At 57.7% G+C, this 18,281-nt stretch overlaps 7 protein-coding genes across 7 annotated transcripts; 3 read left to right on the top strand and 4 right to left on the bottom strand.

The window, feature by feature from the left end:
* Nucleotides 1-563: 563 nt before the first annotated feature.
* B0I36DRAFT_425832 (amino acid/polyamine transporter I) lies at nucleotides 564-2,345 on the bottom strand (the record flags this gene model as incomplete). Its single annotated transcript, XM_046162361.1, has 3 exons — nucleotides 564-942; nucleotides 1,052-2,159; nucleotides 2,225-2,345. The coding sequence occupies 3 exons, from the start codon at nucleotides 2,343-2,345 to the stop codon at nucleotides 564-566; spliced, it is 1,608 nt and encodes a 535-aa protein (XP_046005419.1).
* A 2,680-nt stretch (nucleotides 2,346-5,025) lies between these two features.
* On the top strand, nucleotides 5,026-6,168 carry B0I36DRAFT_389344 (uncharacterized protein; the record flags this gene model as incomplete). Its single annotated transcript, XM_046161320.1, has 2 exons — nucleotides 5,026-5,099; nucleotides 5,182-6,168. 2 exons carry the CDS (start codon nucleotides 5,026-5,028, stop codon nucleotides 5,900-5,902), a joined length of 795 nt encoding a protein of 264 aa, XP_046005418.1. The 3' UTR covers nucleotides 5,903-6,168.
* A 253-nt stretch (nucleotides 6,169-6,421) lies between these two features.
* On the bottom strand, nucleotides 6,422-7,618 carry B0I36DRAFT_255436 (glycoside hydrolase superfamily; the record flags this gene model as incomplete). Its single annotated transcript, XM_046150874.1, has 1 exon — nucleotides 6,422-7,618. The coding sequence occupies one exon, from the start codon at nucleotides 7,616-7,618 to the stop codon at nucleotides 6,422-6,424; it is 1,197 nt and encodes a 398-aa protein (XP_046005417.1).
* Nucleotides 7,619-9,951: 2,333 nt separating this feature from the next.
* On the bottom strand, nucleotides 9,952-10,938 carry B0I36DRAFT_389343 (uncharacterized protein; the record flags this gene model as incomplete). Its single annotated transcript, XM_046161319.1, has 1 exon — nucleotides 9,952-10,938. One exon carries the CDS (start codon nucleotides 10,936-10,938, stop codon nucleotides 9,952-9,954), a length of 987 nt encoding a protein of 328 aa, XP_046005416.1.
* A 156-nt stretch (nucleotides 10,939-11,094) lies between these two features.
* B0I36DRAFT_369404 (uncharacterized protein) lies at nucleotides 11,095-12,096 on the bottom strand (the record flags this gene model as incomplete). The annotated part of the gene is made up of 1 exon (XM_046159770.1): nucleotides 11,095-12,096. The coding sequence occupies one exon, from the start codon at nucleotides 12,094-12,096 to the stop codon at nucleotides 11,095-11,097; it is 1,002 nt and encodes a 333-aa protein (XP_046005415.1).
* A 1,158-nt stretch (nucleotides 12,097-13,254) lies between these two features.
* B0I36DRAFT_378162 (nitrate assimilation regulatory protein nirA) lies at nucleotides 13,255-15,572 on the top strand (the record flags this gene model as incomplete). Its single annotated transcript, XM_046160642.1, has 6 exons — nucleotides 13,255-13,275; nucleotides 13,430-13,707; nucleotides 13,849-14,164; nucleotides 14,215-14,546; nucleotides 14,610-14,972; nucleotides 15,047-15,572. The coding sequence occupies 6 exons, from the start codon at nucleotides 13,255-13,257 to the stop codon at nucleotides 15,570-15,572; spliced, it is 1,836 nt and encodes a 611-aa protein (XP_046005414.1).
* A 976-nt stretch (nucleotides 15,573-16,548) lies between these two features.
* On the top strand, nucleotides 16,549-17,676 carry B0I36DRAFT_255655 (peptidase family S66; the record flags this gene model as incomplete). The annotated part of the gene is made up of 1 exon (XM_046150894.1): nucleotides 16,549-17,676. The coding sequence occupies one exon, from the start codon at nucleotides 16,549-16,551 to the stop codon at nucleotides 17,674-17,676; it is 1,128 nt and encodes a 375-aa protein (XP_046005413.1).
* Between the last annotated feature and the right edge of the window lie 605 nt (nucleotides 17,677-18,281).

The following is an 18,281-nucleotide window of genomic DNA, read 5'->3' as shown; positions in this document are numbered from 1 at the left end:
GAACGGCTCGGCTGAGAAGTGTGCGGCGGGGATATCCCGTGGCAGAGGCGGGGCGGTGCTCTCCATTGCAGTTGACTCTGGGCTTTCTTTTTCGTTGGAAATCTTGGATTCTGCGTGATGGATACTGGTAAAAACAAAAAGTGGCGGACGTGAAGCAGAATATTAAAGACGTTCAAGATGAGTCAGATAAAGTAGGCAGCTGTCTTTACAGGCAGAGCTGAAGGTCTAGCGTCGGCGCCACACTAGAAACGATACCCAATGGGGCGCCAGCTTAGAGTCCAGGGGTTGTCCATCTCCCATCCCCACTACCTGAACAACATATTTAAGGTGAGTCGTTGCGGGCATAACTGGGGCGGCACGTTTTCATAAACAAAGCCTCTGGCGAAGAATATGATTCAAGCCAAATGATATTATTTGCGCGTACGCTTTGTGTATTACGGTTGGGTATCTCGAGCAAACAAGTGTTGAACTTCGCACGCCCCTGGACACATGTGGTCATCCGCATGCTCCTTAAGCCCTCTTCCACTAGTCATATCACCACGCCCTCTAACCAACCCGCCCTTCTAATCTGCCCTCTTGATAAAGAGGTTCCTCTCCCACCCGTCAATGTCGTCCACGACAACCTCCCGCTCGAGCCTGTATCCACCCAGCTTGGGCAGCACCACCGCCCAGATCAGCCAGTACACGCCGCCGGCGAAGATGATGCCGAAGCCGACGACGCAGTGGATCCAGTAGGGGAGCTCCTCGTACACGCTGCCGTCCTCCTCGGGCGGGACAAAGGGCGCGATGACGAGGTAGATGTTGGACAGCATGAAGAAGACCACCACGGGCAGGGTGGCGCTGAATGGCGGGTTCCACTTCCACGCGGCGCGATTGAGGTATAGGTGTACGAGACCGGCGGCGGTGAAGGTGTTGACGATGGCGAGGGGGTAAGAGATGAGGCTGTGATACGGCGCATGGGTTAGCTTCTGTGGTCTCGGTTGCTGCTAGGTAGGGGCAGGCCCGGGGAGGGGAATGTCCAGATATGGAGAACTTGGGGAGAGAGTCTTACTTGGAAATAAAGTTATATGCATCACCAGGGGGCGGTGCAAGCACAGTAATGATGCAGATCAGCCAGTGCCAGCCCAGGCCGGTCAGCGGGGCGTTGAAGGGACGGTTGCTGGCCCAGAAGCGGGAGAAGGGCAGGATGCCCTCGCGGCCGAGCTCCTGCACCAGTCTGCCCTGCGAGAAGATGACGCTCAACACGTTGCCCAGGGCGGACAGCGCGACAAAGACGGACAAGGCGCGCTCGGCCGTCTCGCCAAAGACGTTGCGGAACAGGGAGGCCGCGACGAGGCGCTTCGCCGCGAGCATCTCCTCCTTGGGCACGGCGGCAAAGTACGAGACGTTGACGAGGATGTACAGCACGCCGATGACGGTGACGGCAAGAGGCGCGGCGATCTTGAGAGTGCGGACCGGGTTGCGCGTCTCGCTGAGCGCGTAGTTTGCGTTCGAGTACCCGATGAACGACCAGATGACGTAGTACAGGGAGGTCACGACGCCGTACGCGGTTGCGTTCTCGGTGCCTTCGAAGGCGTTGGTGAAGTTGTCGGGCTTGGTGTCGAGCTTGACGTGGCCGCCCAGTGCGACCCAGCCGCCGATGATCATGATGACGACGATGATGAGCTTGAGAGAGCCGAGCACGTTCTGCAGGCGCAGACCCCATTTCAGGGCGGTGCCGTGCAGGAGGAAGCAGAAGGTCAGGCAGGCCACGCCGATGGCACGCTGGTTCCAGCGGTCCACCGTGACGTTGGCGGCGTGCAGAATGTACTCGCCAAAGACGACGCTATTGCCTGACGCCCAGCCGAGGAGGATGACGTAGCCGGCGTACAGGCCAGTAACGAGGAAGCGCGGCTTGGTGTAGACGAACTCGAGGTAGTTCTTTTCGCCGCCGTTCTTGGGGATGCCGGTGCCCCATTCGACATAGACGAGCGTGCCTGCAACCGCGATGATCAGGCCGACGACCCAGATGATCATGGACAGGCCCACGCTGCCAGACAGAGCAAGAATCGTGCCTGGAGTTGCGAAGATGCCCGTGCCGATGATGCGGTTCACAATGAGGAACACGGCAGTGGGGATGCCAATCTGGCGCTTGGCCTCACGGGCCTCGGCGATCTGGCCTGGGATGAGTTAGGATATGCACATCTTGGACAAACGCGTGCACCAGGGAGAGAGTGTGACATACCGACAACAATGTTGTCGCTGCCCTCGGCGTCAGCAACATTGTGCAGGCTGCCCGACTTGGGCGTGTCGTCGTGCTTGTTGGCCATGAGTGCTCGAGGCGAGTCCGTGGATCGTACAGACATGCTGCCGGAGGAGAGACGGCCACGAAGAAAAAATGGGGAGCGCGCAGTGTTGTTTATGAATGAGAGCCGGTCTAGACGTGGCGATGCTGGTGGTCCGGTTAGCCGTGGCTTAGGGAGAGCAGCCAAGAAGACCAAGAACCGCACGTCAGACGTGAGATTGGTCTCGCAATCCCCTCGAGCACGCTGCGATGGCGCGATATGGGCGAATCGTGGTTCGTGTTGCTGGAAGAGGAAGCCGCCGTCAGGGGTGTTGGCCATATGCAGTCTTCCCTCACCGAGAGGAGGGCCCGGCCGGAGCCGCATGGACTCCTTGGCGGCCGGGCATGCATGGAAGAAAAAACTTCGTTCTCTGGAACGGCGGACGGCCCCGTTTCCGAATGCGCCAAGTGGAGGCGGTCGTTGCCTTGGACCCGTGGGAGTCCTTGGGGGGCGGGTCTGGCACTGGAGGATGCGGCAAAAAGGACGGCGGCGTGGCCGTGGGGCCCATGAAAATGTTTGTCATGAATTGCTGCTTTTGCGGCCCTTCTCTGTCGCTCCCCGTGGTTTAGGTGGCCTTGGCGCAATGACGCGATCTGGGGGAGCAATCGCGAATAGTGCAAATGCAGAAGGTAACCGTTGGCCACAGCTCAGCTGTGGGAGAGCCCAGGCGAAAGGACTACCAGTCACGAACGTGCATCAAGAAATTCGCCTTTGAGACCGCAAAGAACAACGCAATAACGACTCCTAATACGACCTACACCATCGTTGGTACAGGAGACATCGCACATCTGTACCATTCCAGAGCAATAACACTAGCCAAGTCTTCCCCGGGTCTAGATCATAATCCCCACCAGTGCTGTTGCGGGTCGATCGCCACGAGCTGTTACCAGTCAAGCATTTCTTTCTTGGGATAGTCACCCGGATCCTCAGCCTTCACTGCGCATCACGGACAGTAAGCATGCGCAAGTGGACCGGGCCCTTTTTCACATGGCTCCTGCTGGTGTGGACCCATTGTGTTTGTATTAGATGTAAGACTCCAGAGGATGTATCCTAGTGGCTGCATATGCCTTTGATAATCGTCACGCACGTAGGGTAAAACCAAAACATGCAGCTTTGACCGGCTCGAAGGGTGGTAGGCATACCCGTGGCCTTATTGGGCTCGAATCTCTACCGTATAGGCTCGATTTCTTAGTCCTCTGCTCGACTGTTCGTTGGCCAAACCCGTTGAGGTGACAGGACTGACATCACAGTGCCGCACCGAAGCAACGTCCGTTTCCAGCTGAACATCCACAACACAGTCAAAGGCTCGGTGAGCTTGCGCGTCTGCCAGCGCACGTGCCCAGACACTGTAAGGTTCTGCGCAAACAGGTCAAGTAGATCATCGGCGATATGCATGCGCACGTACTCAACATGCGGAGAGGCAAGCCAGTTGATACACGAGGCATCGGGGACTGTCTCAGGCTTCCTGTGCTCTGCTCGAGCTGCATCTTTTCGACTCAAAGCCATGAGTTGCTCAGGGTCATGTGCGCTAGTGTCTGTTGTTTGAGGACATGCGCAGGATCGTCGAGAGTTTTGTGGAGCATCGGCACTCTTGTTTTGACAGCAATGTTGTTGGGAGTGCTGCATTGCCGAATAGGTGATGAAAGGCTGCCTGCATCTGTCAGCCTGTCAAGTTTCATGTGCTCGGTTGTACCTGTTAAAGATGATGAAACGAGCTCCAACACAGATGGCCTGGATCCACGCGCCGCCCAGGCCAGATGATCATATGGATCTTTGGGCAGCACCTTTCCATTTTCCTCATGTGTTCCGGTGTTTGGCCTCTGCTGTGAAATGACATGATAGGACCACGCGTCCAAATGTGCACCGATACGCTTCACCGGCCACAAAATATTCGAACTCACAATTAAAAGTCGCACTACGCATTTATCCTCCAGGAACAATGTCCTACTTGGTTCCTTTAAATTCAGTCCGTATTCGCCTTTCCTAGTTTAGTCCTCTGACTTTCGCGCGCTTCTACGAACTAAAGTTATTCTGCTAACTCAAGCTTTTGTCGCTGCTGAAAAATACCAGATCCACATCTGCCCATGATCGTAGTTGCAAGATCTCAGCCGTGACATCTCCTGTTAAGTACCCTCATGTCTGCTGACCTCACATAAGTGTATGATTTATGCAGCCATTCTACCTGTTTTTTGTCGGCTGGAAGCCTTTTGAAGGGCAGCTGAGGCGTGCCACAGCGCCCTTTAAAACACAGATGGCGTCTGAAATCATGCAAGAATGTCCCGAAGCATACAAGATGCTTTGTAATGGATGTCTTTGTCCAACGAGCAAGTCTACGAGTGTTTGATCTGATCTGATTCACAGGGTTGTGCATCCCTGTGGAGCACAACGCTTGCCTGCATACGTATACAAACTTAATTGCTGAGTTACAGTGCAACGAAACCGCGGGCAGATTGGATACCCACTTACATGGTCAGGAACAACCAACACCCCTAATGGCGAGGCGCGCGAAGCTTTTCTGACCCTTGCGGAAATTGCCGGGGACTGCAAGCCCTGTTGTTGCGGGCCAGGCATCAGGGCGATCCTTTCTGCCTCTAGCCACCACGGCCATTTGGCGAGGACCACGAGAAGGGAGCATAGCTGCTGCGCCGCTCGCTCGCCCTCATCGGCTCGCGTCCCCGTGCCTCGCCCAATTTTTGCCGCCATGGAGGAAGCAGCCAAATATGCCGAGCTGGGCCTGCACAGGACTTTAGACGCGCAACTCCCGAGCACGAGCAGGTGAGTGTAGGAAAACCCCCGAACGATCCTCTACAGTCGCCGCCAACATCACGAGTTAACCAGGCCAACCACCTCTGTCCAGCAACTCGACGCCGCCCTCGTTGCTGACGGGTTGGGCCCGGCGCCTGTTCCTATCTCGCAGTGCCGTTACAGCCACATTCTTGGCCATGGCGGTGGCGATCCTGTCGACCGTCGCCATCCTCATCCGCGTGCTGATGAAGTCGACGATGAACTGCCCGGCCATGCCGGAGTGGCGTGTGCCGGCATACCTCGCCTCCGTCGCCGCCCAGCACCTCCTCGAGGTCTGCATCGCAGCTCGCCATCGCACAACCCTTTTTGATTCGCAGCGCCAGCATCACCAGCACCAAACATCCTGGTCACCCATAAGACCTTTCCTCTCCAACATCGAGCACTGGCCTTTCTACCTGGCAGCCCGCCTCGGCCCAGCAGCCGAGGCCGTCCTGCGCTCCCTACACGTCCTCAGCCAGACTGACCCCGCTATAATCGTCCTCTGCCCCATCGGCTTCCGCCTCGTGTTCGCAGGCCAGCTCCTCCGCACGCTGGCCCTGCTCTCCGCGTCCTCCGCAGTACGACGAGCAGACGATGATGATGAGAGCCGGGACGACTGCAACGCAGCGAACCCGCCGCTACTGCCGCCGCGATGGAACAAGGACAAGCCCGCGCGGGTGCCCCTCGTCACAAGGGGCATCTACCGGCTCCTCCGGCACCCAGACTACCTGGGCCTGCTGCTATGGACGGTGGGCAGCAACCTCATGATGCCCTGGGGGCTGGTGGACCCGTAGCCCGTCGTCTTTATCTTTTCGATGCCCGCGATCGTGTGCTTCACCTATGCGCACGTCCTGGGGAGAATCAGGAAGGAGGAGGCGCGGCTCGAGACGGTCTATGGGCAGGCGTTTGTCGAGTACAAGGCACGGAGTTGGACACTCATTCCGTTTGCGTGAGCCGGGGCAGCGGTGCAGGAAGCCAAACTCTTGACATAGGGCTGGGATGAAGAGTCGTTGCAACTACTCTAGAGGAGTTCCTTGTACTACAATATAGACATTAGAAGTATAGAGTGTATGTGTTATCTTAAGGGCGCAGCACAGTCCAGTATGCGTGTGGGCTGGAATGAGTGGCAACGCGCACAAGTCTGTGGTGACTTCAAGGCCATGACCATTGGCAGCAGTTACCAGAGCAATGCTGCAATTACCAAAACCTCGGACGTCTTCTTCTCATCTCGTAGCCAGAGTAGCGGCTCGAGTAAAATCCACCGCTTATAATTAGTACATGCCAGGCCCCCTATCCCATGCACAACCTCCCGCTCAGCAGTAGCTCCGGTCAATGTGCTTGGTGGCCACACCGGCATTGATGAGGTCGATGTAGCTCCAGTAGTCGCGCTGAGTCCCCTCGCCCGAGACCACGGCCTCGGCGTAGGACACGGCGGTCCAGAAGGTGGCGCCGTTCGAGTAGTGGCTGTAGGCGTACTTCTGCGTGTCGAAGAGGGCCTTGCGGTCCGCAAAGGTGTTGTTGTAGTGCACCTGGATGGACCACTCGCCGACCATGACGGGGAACTTCTTGAAGGTGCCGACCCACTGCGCGGTGCCGCACATGGTGTAGTTGACGTAGCCGGCGTACAGATCCTCCTGGGAGAAGTAGTACAGGTGGGGGCTCATGACGAGGTTCGTGGACACGTCGAACAGGGGCTCCCAGAAGCCGACGGACTTGAAGCTGTCCTGTAGCACGATGGGGATGCGGCGGTCGACCTCCTCGACCATCTCGATGCAGGCGTCGATGTAGGTGAGGACCCAATTGGTGTTGGCCTCGCTGAGACCCTTGGCGGTGCCGAAGTTCTGCATGTTGTCGGCAGCCTCGTTGATGGGGGAGATGGAGAAGGAGTTGGGCCGGTCGGAGGTGACGACAAAGTCGATAAGCTCGCCCCAGGCCTTGAGGGACCAGTCGAGGTTGGTGGCGTTCTGGAACCAGCCAATGTGGCCGTACCCTTCACCAATGTCGAGCGGGTTGACGCCGCCAGGCAACGAGTGGAGGCCAACAATGACGTGCATATGGTACTTGTCAATGGCGTAGTTGGCAATGCGGCGCAGGTGCTCCTTCTGGTTGCCATGGTAGAGGGCAGAGCCTGGCACGTCGACCCAAGCGGCGTACGAGGTCGGGATGCGGAGCGTGTTGATGCCAACGCTTGCGAGCTGGTCGATGGTGCTGGTGTTGAGGAACGACTCGTACCGCTCCTCGAGGACGGGGCCGCACCTGTCACCAAGGGCCAGGCATAGGTTCCACTCGTCAGCCGTCGCGGCAGCGGCGGGCTCCTGGGCACGCCACAGCAGCGGATCGTGTGTCTTCTCCTTCCACAGCCACGAGCCTAGGTTGGCGCCGTTGGCCTTGTAGTGCCGCCAGTCCAGATACTCGCCGCCGTACGAGCCCTTGGGCCAGCACACGTTGTGCTCCTTGTACTTGGGCGGCTCGGCAGATGCCCCGCGGCGCTTGTGCTCGGGGTGAGGCATGCCCATAGCACCGGCATGGCTGGCACGGCTGGCCAGAGTCACGGTCCGGCCACTGACAGGAAGAGTCAGCGCAGTGGTAGCCGGTGCGGCGAGGGCGCCACCTGCCTGGAGCACGGCCAGGGCAAGGACGATAAGTTGCATCTTGGATCGTCAGTGTTGTCCAGATGGGGTTGTCTAAACGAAAGGACGCTCGGCAGAAACTCCGAGCAAGCAAATTAGTGACAGACGAAATAAACAACGATGGTCGGGGAAGCAGACATCGGCCGGAGCTGTGATAAGACGGATCCCAGCCGGCATATATGTACACAAGGGCACCTCTTTTCCGGACTCGTCACGGCCAGCCGAGCCGAGGTTTCGGACCCCGTAGACAAGGCTCCAGCCAGGTGAGTTGGAACCAGGCAGGGAATGCCCAGGCTACGGTCAGACGCGCTCAGCTCTTTTCAGGGCTTGGATGAGGTGGCCCAGACGATGCGGGTACTTCTACCGCCGCATACTGGGTAAGCGGGACAGGCTAGCAAGGAAACAAGCTGAAGATAAGCAGCTGGCCAGGGTTGGGCTGGTGCTAGCGGTGCTGCTGGGCCCGGGGACATGGTTCACCACGTGTGGAAATGAATCCTGGCAAGGTTGTCCATTGTTGCAGGCTCGCCGGTGCCAGCAGTGCCAGCTGAGACTTCGGATGACCTGACCACAATGGGATCCTCAGACCGTTATTCTCGTGGGGGGTCTCCACCCCGTGACATGACAGGCGCATGGTCGACAAGGATTGTGAACTGGAGCTGCGCCATTGTGAACCAGCATGAGTCTCGCGTTCCGACTGCCCATATTCTCACAATGATGCCGTACCCATGGCATTACCTCCGACTGTCCAGGCCGAGTGAGATGTAGAGTTGGCATGCGAGATGGTCCAAGATGCGTCCTGTCATCACATTGTCCGCCCGTCTGCTTAGCTCGACCGCTGTTCCTAGAAAATGAGGCCTGGGTGCCTCGTCTAACGGAGCCGGCGCCACCGGATCCCCTAGCGCCCAAAATCATCCGACGGCACCGGGCACGACAACCGTGTGGGTGCGGCTGAACCAGGGAAGCGCCGCTGTCAGGCACAGCCGGTCGCCGCCTTTTGTTCCGAAGTTTGGGGAGCCATGGGCACGTGCCAGCAAAGCATGCTCCAGGACAATGACAAGGACCAGGGTGACACAGAACTCGATCCTAACCACAGCAGAGGCGGGGGCTAAGCATCTGTGCAATAATTGCAGCAGGAAGCCATGGTAGCAACAAAGTTCCTCGCCGTCCGATGCACTGAGATCGAGATGGCAACTTCAAGTCCGCGGCGGGCCCCGGACCTGGCCGATTTCGAGCCATCCCCCACGACCAGGCGTGCCACCGATATGCCATCGAGATTGGCTCTTCTGACCTCGGCTCGTTCTAGTCGTGATGGTCGGGTCCATCGGCGGCTTTGACGGCCCGGCCTAAGCACAAGATCTTAGACCAGTAACTCGAGCTTGCCCGCATGTCCTGCCGAAGTACAGGTCGGACGTCTCTTCATGGGGACGGGTTGGCACCACGGTGGGGCATTGCATATTGGAGAGCAGATTTGTGGATCTCGGAAGCATATCCAAAGTGGTTAGCGAGCAGAGGAGAGATGGCATTTAGCTTGCCCCCACCAGTCAGTCACCAGAGGCCGAATGGGAGTCGGAGGTATTGTTCCCTGGAGCTGTAACCGTCCATCCCCCCGTTTCTTGCCTTGTTTCTACGCGCCGTGATCTTCGGCCTCGTTTCTTTAACTTTGCAATTCCATTCTTTCTTTCTTCGCTGGGGCTTGCATCTGACAGACCATCACCAGGACCGGGACAAATCATCGTCCGTAGGCTCGATCCAGCCATAAATACGAACAGCGTCAGCGAGGACCTATTGGACGAACAGAAGTGGATCTTTTCATTTTCGTCAGAGTTGAAGAAAATGTCTTCGCAGGGCTTTGATACATTTCAATGTTCTCACAGAACCCGTGGTCTTCATCTTTTTGATGCCCGCGATCGTGTGCTTCACCTATGCGTACGTGCTGGGGAGGATCAGGAAGGAGGAGGCCCAGCTCGGGATGGTTTACGGGCAGGACTTTGTCCAGTACAAGGCGCGGAGCTGGACGCTCATTCCGTTTGCGTAGCCAGGGCAGCGGTGCAGGACGGCTGAGCTCTTGACATGGGGCTTGGGACGGAGAATTAAACAAAGAAATGCATGGATGGGCGTGACCACGCGGGAGCGCTGCGATGGAGGAATGAGGTGTGCATTTTAGCATAGGGTGTGTGAGTGTTGATGCAGGAGGACAAGTAGGCACGAGTAGCTTAGTCGGAAGGCTGAGAGCTGAGCGGGAGGAATAACAAGCGGAAGATTGGAGCCTCTTTGAGTTGAGTCGCGCGACGATCCGTCGCTGGAGCACGCCCAGGGTCTGCAAAGGCGGGAACAGCGCCGTCTTGCCAGAGGCCCTGCGCAACCAACTGCCTTCTCGTGCTCTCTGTCAAGACAGTGGCAGTCTTGGGCACATGCCTGCTCTGGTTGAACAGGCAGTTCCAGCCCGTCCACTCCCGCCGAACGAACTTCTCAAAGTTGCCGCTGAATGGCGTCGGCTCGGCCGTGTCGCCAGGCTGGTCCTCGTCCCAGTCGTCCCAGAACAACCTCGGGTCCTCCCCATACCGCACCTCCTCCTCCTCCTCCTCCTCCTCCTCCTCCTCCTCCTCCTCCTCCTCCTCCTCCTCCTCCTCCTCCTCCTCCTCCTCCTTTTCTCCACCGCCAGCCCTTTTTCTCTTGTGCGTGAACCGCCACACTGTCGTTGGCTCGCCCTTGCCAGCCTCGTCGACAGGCCAGTAGTAGGCCGCGCCTCGGCCGTCGATCCGACCCCACATCCACCGCCGCGAAAAGTCGGCGTCTGAGAATCGATATGGCCTCGAGTACATGCTGACCTCGATTTGGTTCCCGGTATACCTGCACAGCTCCGTTATTGCATACCGTGATGATATGGCATCTAGAGTAGTGACCAGTGTCTGCTTGGGCATATCCGGGCACGGAAATGCCCGCAGCCACGCGGAGTCGTCCTTGCCGCCCAGCAGCGCGGCGCGGAGGTCTTCGCTAGAGACGAGATGTTGTGGCCGTTGCTCACTGTTGTTCGGCTCGGGTATGAAGATGTCTACCTGGCTCAAGGTGGGGCACCATTCAATGCCGGCAAGCCCTTCGAGATGACCGAGTGTGATGCCACAGTTCACTAGCATGAGCTTCGTCATCGACTCGGAGTGTTGACAGACGATCATGGCGAGCTCCGTCTCGGTAATGACCATATTCGTGAGTCGGAGCTCAGCAAGGCGCGGCCAGCGCAGACCGCGCGCCTGGCACTGCTTGAACAAGGCGACGGCGGCACGATCACCGCCGAAAGCGCGGCTAGATGGCTTGCTCCTTTTCGCCGGGCCAGAAAGCACGTAAGACAGCCTCAGCGTCTACAGCTTGTCTACGACGGCAGGTGTGCACAACAGCGAAACGAGCTCGGTCACAGCGGACTCATCCAGCTCGTGGAATCGAACGTCCGCCCGCTTGCTGCCTGGCACAGCATCCTCTCTGATGCTGCCGATACACGTCCTGGACGAGACGGTATGCCTTGGCCAGCCCCTGAATGTCTGGCAGATATTGGCCCGGGACTGAGCTTTGCGTGGTGCGCTGCCCGGTGCTTCAGTCTTGGCCGCGCATATCCTCGCCTGGGCTGCCCACGTGATGAACTCGATGAACTTGTCCGACTGCGCAGAGACCACTGCAATCAAGCCTCCGCACTCCATGATGGTCTTGATCGCGGGGTCGCGCCCCACGAGGCACGACGGCGGCTTGATAAAGTCACGCGCAGGTGGCCCGTAATACCAGAGCACGCGAGTGGTGACTGTGTCTAGCAACGGGGGCGCCTGGAGAGCGGACAAAAACCATTCGCGAAACTCGTCAAAGACTGCCTGCCAGTGTCCCGGCATGTCGTACGCGCTGTCCACGGGCAGGTTGTGCATCCAGCACGCCTCCGCCAGCAGCGCGTGCAGCTGTAGCTGTTTCGGGTACACATCGGGTAAGGGTCTGGGACTGGCACCAAATGGTTTCCGGGGACTGGGCGGCTCAGTCGGAGGCTCCCTGGGGATATTATCCTCCCTGCCCAGCCTCTCCCAGTGCGCGTCGAGGCTGGTGTATGGCAGGTCGTACCAGATGAGCTCGCGGACATGTCGGGCCAGGTGTGGTCGAGAGGTGATTCCAAGAAATGCCTCGCGCGAGGACTTGAGCGCGGACAAGCCAACACGTCGAAACAGGTGACGCACAATGAGATCGTCCCGGCGCGTGCCCGCAAGGCGCAGGGTCAACACCGATGCTGGGTCGAGATCGTATGAGATGCTGACGATGTAGTCAAATAGCTCGAGGGGCAGCGTGCACAGGCTGGCGCGTCTTGCGCCGCACACCACGAGTTGCTCCATCCTGTCCACAGTACGATACACTGCTGATCAAGTTGGCCGTGAGCTTGAGAGATTGTCAAGAGCAAGGAGATCCGCGGTTGAGATCCTTTCTCCCGCCAGGTCAGGGGCAGCCCCCTGGCTACTGCTGCCTGGCCGATACAAGGCACCAAAACTTGTCCATGCACACGCTTCAATCGCAGCCTCAGCCCTGTCTGTCTGTAGGTCGCTGTCAACTAGCCTCTCTGCGTGCTTCTTGTCATATCACAGATTGCCCTTGCCTTTGTGCTTTTGTGAACAGAGGCTGGGTAAATACAGCTGCAAAATTCGCGTTGGGCATCTCTGATACGGTCTGGATATGGGTGGCACTGTATAAGGTACTGGAAGCACCTACGTAGGTAATTGCCAACCATGGTGATTATTTCCTGATTTCTTGCCCTAGTGGTATAGCGCTCTGTTATCGGTGCCAAACTGTAAAGATCTCCATCCATGGCAACTCCTTCACTTGGAGACCTCCTTCACTAGAGACCTGCTCTACCTAGAGATCTCGGGGCCTGATCAACCCCATCTCATTATTGTCGATCTGCCTGGCATGATCTTTCTGGAGGCCAAATACCAAAGTGCATCCGATATTGGACTCATGTAAGACACGGTTGGGCCATAGAGTCGACTTCGATGTCGGTGTCCACTTTGACTACATACTGAAAATAGCTATGTCAGCCTTACGATGCACCGTCGGTGGAGCTACAAATTGGGTGGCGCACAAGCCACATGAATACCAGGTTGGTGACGTAGTGGCGCAGCATGGTTTAGGTATGCAAGTCGCCACTGGCAAGACCACTACTGCGAAGGTGGCTGCGAATTACATGCCTACTTTGACGTGACGCGCCCTACGCGTCGACTATTCAACAGCGCGAGCTCACCTTTCGCCAATGTCTTGTGGCACGGGGACCCTCGGCACAACTTGCAGCCCTACCACCGCCCGTCCTTTGCACTATCAACCTATTATCCCGGAGCTGGCGGCGAGTTCGGGGTCGACCAACGTTCAGAGGCTATCGCCTCGTTAGCAATCGCAAATGGCTGGAACCAAGCAGGTGCCACGGCAGCTTCTCCCAAAGCCTTCCAGCTCGTCGGGGCCTGCGGGACGGCTAGAATCCCAGGGTTCACTAGGACGCAGTCGACATGGCGACGGGGCGTGCGATCGTAAGACCAGTCCACGCCGCACCGGAATCGCTTCATACACTAGAAAGCTCACAGGCCACTAGGATGTAGGCAGAGAAAGCAAAAGGTAAGGTGGCTTTGGCATGGGCTCTGTACACAGCTCAAGAGATTAAACATGACGTGTGTTCCACAATAGTGCGACGACGCTCGGCCACGATGTACTCGGTGTGTAAAGGCGCGCGCAGAATGCAAGTTCGTGAAGCTGGAAGAGCTCAAGAAACAACGAGCAGAGAAGGAGCTAGCAGCGCGGAACCAGTCCGTCATAGACCTCCTGACTCGAGGCAGCGGAACCAACTCTGCACAGGCACTGAAGAGGATCCGGGAGGCAGACAATGCCGAAGAAGCCGTCAGTTCTCTGGCAGAAGCGCAGCTGCTTCTCGGCCTCCCCTTGGCATCCCATGAGACGGACTCTCCGTTCCGCCAGCCGGCTCCAGAAGGCCGAGGGATCCACACAACGACGCCGTCGCCGCTGCGCGAGAGGCAACGGCTTATGTCTCCGTCAGGGTCCCTTCAGTTTCTACTGCGAGAGGCTCTCTGCTGACTTGCTTGTCGCAGTTATGATGATGCCCGCTTCATGTTCGAAAGAGGATACATGACTTCGCCACGGGAAAGATACCTGGAAAAGGACGTCTTCATCGACATAGCGACGCAAGACCTGCCCCTTTCGCGATGGACGACAGTCTCGACCGATGACCGAATCATGAACCATCTGCTGCGGTTGTTCTTCACCTGGGACAATATTGTAGAGCGAACTGTCTATCGACCTATACTGGAAGAAGACATCGCGACTGCGGAATCGTTCTTCTCGGACATAGAAGCTGGCCGATTCTGCTCTCGGTTCTTGATCAATGCCCTACTCGCGGCCAGCTGTGTAAGCCTTTCTTGCTGATACACGATACTCTCGTGCTGACCGCGATTCAGCTATACACTCGGGAACCTTTAACCTTCAAGTACCTCGGAGACAAGCAGAGTAGAGGCAGGCGATGGGCTGATGAGGCCGAGGAATTGTTGCGAGAAATCTCGCGCCCCTCTATCCCGCTGCTGCAGGGCCTGCTTGCCATGTTCGTCTACGAAGGTAATCTTGGCAGTGGAGAAAAGTCATTGCCTTACTTCATGCGGGCCATGGATGTCTACAGAGCACTCAACGTAGTGAATCCTCTGCCACAACGCCGCCATGACGTGGCCCAGGCGCGCCTCGAGCGAGAGAGGCAGGCCATCTCCTGGTGCATGTGGGGGTTCTATTGCTGTGAGTGGTAAGTCCAGAGAACAATATCGCCTGTTCAGCCTATTTCATGGGCCCTCCTAACATTTTTCAGGCGAGGATCCCACGCTTTGGGCATGAGAAAGTGTGCTCGAAAGCCAAAAGTGGAGAAAGAGTGGCAGAAGCCAGAGTTTGCGCTGCGGCGAGAAGACTGCGTCGCCTATTGGTGGTTTCCCTACCCGATGTCCTTTGATCCCCAGAGATCGTTGCAGGTCGAGATTCGGGAAGCAGATGTGGCGCTCTCAGCCCTGGCAGAGCGAGCAGTAGACTTCGTTTACCCAGATGAAGGTGGATATCCGCCAACGGCCAACCCACAGCTCGCTCTAGAGATATACGACGCCTTGGTCCAGTGGAAGTTTTCCCTGCCCACACGGCTCCGCTTGGAGGAAGCCACTCTACCCAGCGAAATCCTGCTTCAGTGAGTCGCCTCATCTATCATCCCCAGACGCTGCTACATGGCGCTAACAGCGGTCAACTGTTTCATTTCTCCAGCGTAAGTCTCGAGCTCATGCTGGTATCCATCTTGCGACCGTTTTGCCAGATGACAAAAGAGCAGTTTGGCAGATTCGATCCCCGGGAGAAATGCTTCGCACACGTTGCAAGCATGATGTCGGCCATCTGGACGTTCCGCGCCTTTGCCCACTTACGCTTCGAGTACTGGCTCACGCATCCCTTGGGGACTGGGGCGTTCATTGTCTTGCAGGAAGCCAGCAAGAACGATCCTATCCACATGGACACTCTGGTCCGCGCGTGCCAGTGCCTCCATGAGATGCGTGTCTCCCTGCCCTTGGCGACCGACGTGCTGAGCGGGATCCGCGCTGCATTCAAGCGCTCCAAGATACTGGTGCCTGCATACATGGACAGATACTTTGAAATGATCAGGCACAGGAAGGACGGGCTGATGCATCACGCCGTGGCTGCGCTGCTGCCAAACCCGCTCATTGATCGGACGGGTAATGCAGCGGAGCTACAACTCCAGGAACTTCTCGATGCGTTTGACGATGTCGACATCGATTGAGTACGACACACCGTCCCGAATTGCACAAGAGACATGAGGTCGTCGCCACAGGCTTGATTATCAAGACCTCGCGAACAGCGACCGAAGCTCTATATATTCTCTGAGCTATAGGGCCAGCCTGAAAGCACGACTGATCCCCCTCTAATCCATCAGTCAGTCTCGAGATATAGAGGTACAATCTATCTCCCATCGTGACCGACTCTCCTGCTACATCACTCGTGCTAATATTGCCTGCTGCCCTGTGCTGCTCTGTGCCATCCTGAAGACCGCAAACAGCTGGACTGGCACCCAATAGATTGACGCGTTTGCTCCCGCCTCACTGCGGTCCAACACTGAGAGAATTATCGTTTGTGATTGTTCGGATACCCCGTTGTCGCCTACTCTAGCGTTGAATCAGTCTCGGTCTGCGAGATTCCTGAAGCCTCAGCGGGCCACGTCTCTGGGTAGATAAACACGCGGTGATGTCCCTTGTATGCCCTGCTGGCCATTAAACTTGGCTATACAGGACACGTCCTGTATTTCTGCAACTGATATCTAGAGCGCGACCAGCACGATAAGGCGGGCGTTCCCTCGGTCCTTGGGTGGCACAAGCACGGGGGCTGAGACAAAGGGACAGGCACAATGAGGTGGGAATCAATTACGGCGACTAAGGCTTCACTACTAAGGCTTGGCACGCCATCGCCCACGGACCCCGAGACCCCTAGTCATCCCACTTGAAGCAGGGGTCCATCCCACCACGAGCCGGCTAAACGCCGTCACTGTCAGAACCTTAAACGACCTCGCCGGCCGGGGGCTGCCACGATTGCTTCAGCCAGACAGAGCCCATTGTTTCCGAGGCCATGAGGTTCTCGTGACGGGGAAGTCCGAGCATATAAAGCAGCTGCACAACTCGCAGCTGTTGTTCCCTTTTCCCATCGTCAACTTTGACCAACACAGCAGGCCGAGCAACAACACGCACGACAGCACCCACCCCACAATGTCCCCGTCCCCAATTACCCCTAAGGCTCTCGAGCCAGGGTCTACCATTGGCATAATCTCCCCCTCTGCCCGACTCAATCACATCTACCCATCCGTGGTGTCCCGGGGCCTCGCGCTGCTCACCTCGCGCGGGTACAAGGTGCGCGAGCTCTACACGCGCGACACGAGCATCCAGTCGGGCATCCAGAACCGCCTGGCCGAGATCCGCACGGCCTTTACCGACCCGTCCATCGACGCCGTGGTCTGCACCATCGGCGGGCCCACCTTCACGGAGCTGCTGCCCGCGCTGGTCGCCGACACGGCCCTGCACGCCGCGATTCGCGAGAACCCAAAGATCTTTGTGGGCTACTCGGACATCACGGGCTTCCACTGGTTCCTGCACGCGTTCACGGGCCTGCGCACGTTCTACGGCCCGTGCATCATCCCGGAGCTGGGTCAGGCCGTCATACCCACGGCGGACCTGCCAGGCGGGGATGCGGACAACTCACCCGTCAAGTTCTGCGAGGACAACCTGTTCCGGGTCATCACGCCCCTGGGGAGGAGCGTCGTGCCGGCGTTCCCCCGCGCGATGCACTATGCGCCCCGGGGTGATGCGTTCTGGAGCAAGGGCGACTCCCACGCGCACGTCCCGCCCGCGCTGGCGCCCAACACGTTTGGCTGGGAGTGGATCCGCGGGGGCAGAGCCGAGGGCCGCCTGTTTGGCGGGTGCCTGACGGTGGTGGCGCGGGTCGGGGCCGTGAGGGCCATCGTGCCGGACTGGAAGGGCCGGATCGTGTTCCTCGAGACGGCGATGGGGGACGACGAGGACGGCGGGAACCCCCTCCCCAGAGTGCAGGCCGCGATCGCGGACCTCGTGGCGCAGGGCGTGTTTGACGAGGCGGCCGGGCTGGTGGTGGGCAGGCCGTACGGGTACGACTCGGCGGAGCAGAGGGGCGAGTATAAGCGCGTGATCAGGGAGTTGCTGTGCGAGGGCAGGCTGGTGGACGTGCTGGGCAGGGACTTTCCCATCTTGTTTGGCGTCGACTTTGGGCACACCACCCCCATGGTCACGCTGCCCTACGATGTCATGGCCGTGCTCGACTCGGAGAGGGATCTGTTTGGGCTGCTGGAGCCTACTGTCTTGTGAGGAACGGTACACTGCAGATGCTCGGTATAGGCAACTGCTGATTGAACTGGCCGGCAACATAAAAGTAGACTATATAGGATACTACCCCTCCGCATAGTGGCCAGGCCAGATATATCAGCGATACACAGCCATCGTCTGCTAGGCGGTGTTTATATTGAGTATTTCCCGCTTCGCTTTGCCTAGCTGGGGAGTGTTACCAGGAAGAGTGGACATTAAAAGATGCAATAGCAAATGGTATTCATAAAAAACAAGTCTATCATCCGCTAATTCGCTTGCTTGCGCTCCAAAATCACTGGCATAAAAGCCATCGGGACATTTCAGAAATGATCCATGAAAGCGAGCACTTTGCCACGGAAACCGCACAGTGATAAAACACCTCCGGACCGCACACAGGAATAACCTGACCGCTACTCGGAGCGTCATTGTTATCCTACAACCCAACGAAGCAACGCTGCTCAGAGTGTGCTCGCACCTCTCCCAAAAGACCAGCTGAGCGCTCAATAGCACCATTGCCTCCACAAAGGCTTTTGTACGGACAGCTGTCACGTGATGGAGCAACGCGCGATGCCGTACATGCCACCGCCCATGTCTGTATATCAGAGGCG

The sequence above is a fragment of the Microdochium trichocladiopsis genome (genome assembly GCF_020744255.1).
Source record: "Microdochium trichocladiopsis strain MPI-CAGE-CH-0230 chromosome Unknown B0I36scaffold_13, whole genome shotgun sequence".
In the NCBI taxonomy this organism is placed as follows: Eukaryota; Fungi; Ascomycota; class Sordariomycetes; order Xylariales; family Microdochiaceae; genus Microdochium; species Microdochium trichocladiopsis.
Note: the sequence above shows the minus strand (reverse complement) of the source record. Positions and strands in the feature narration are given on the sequence as shown.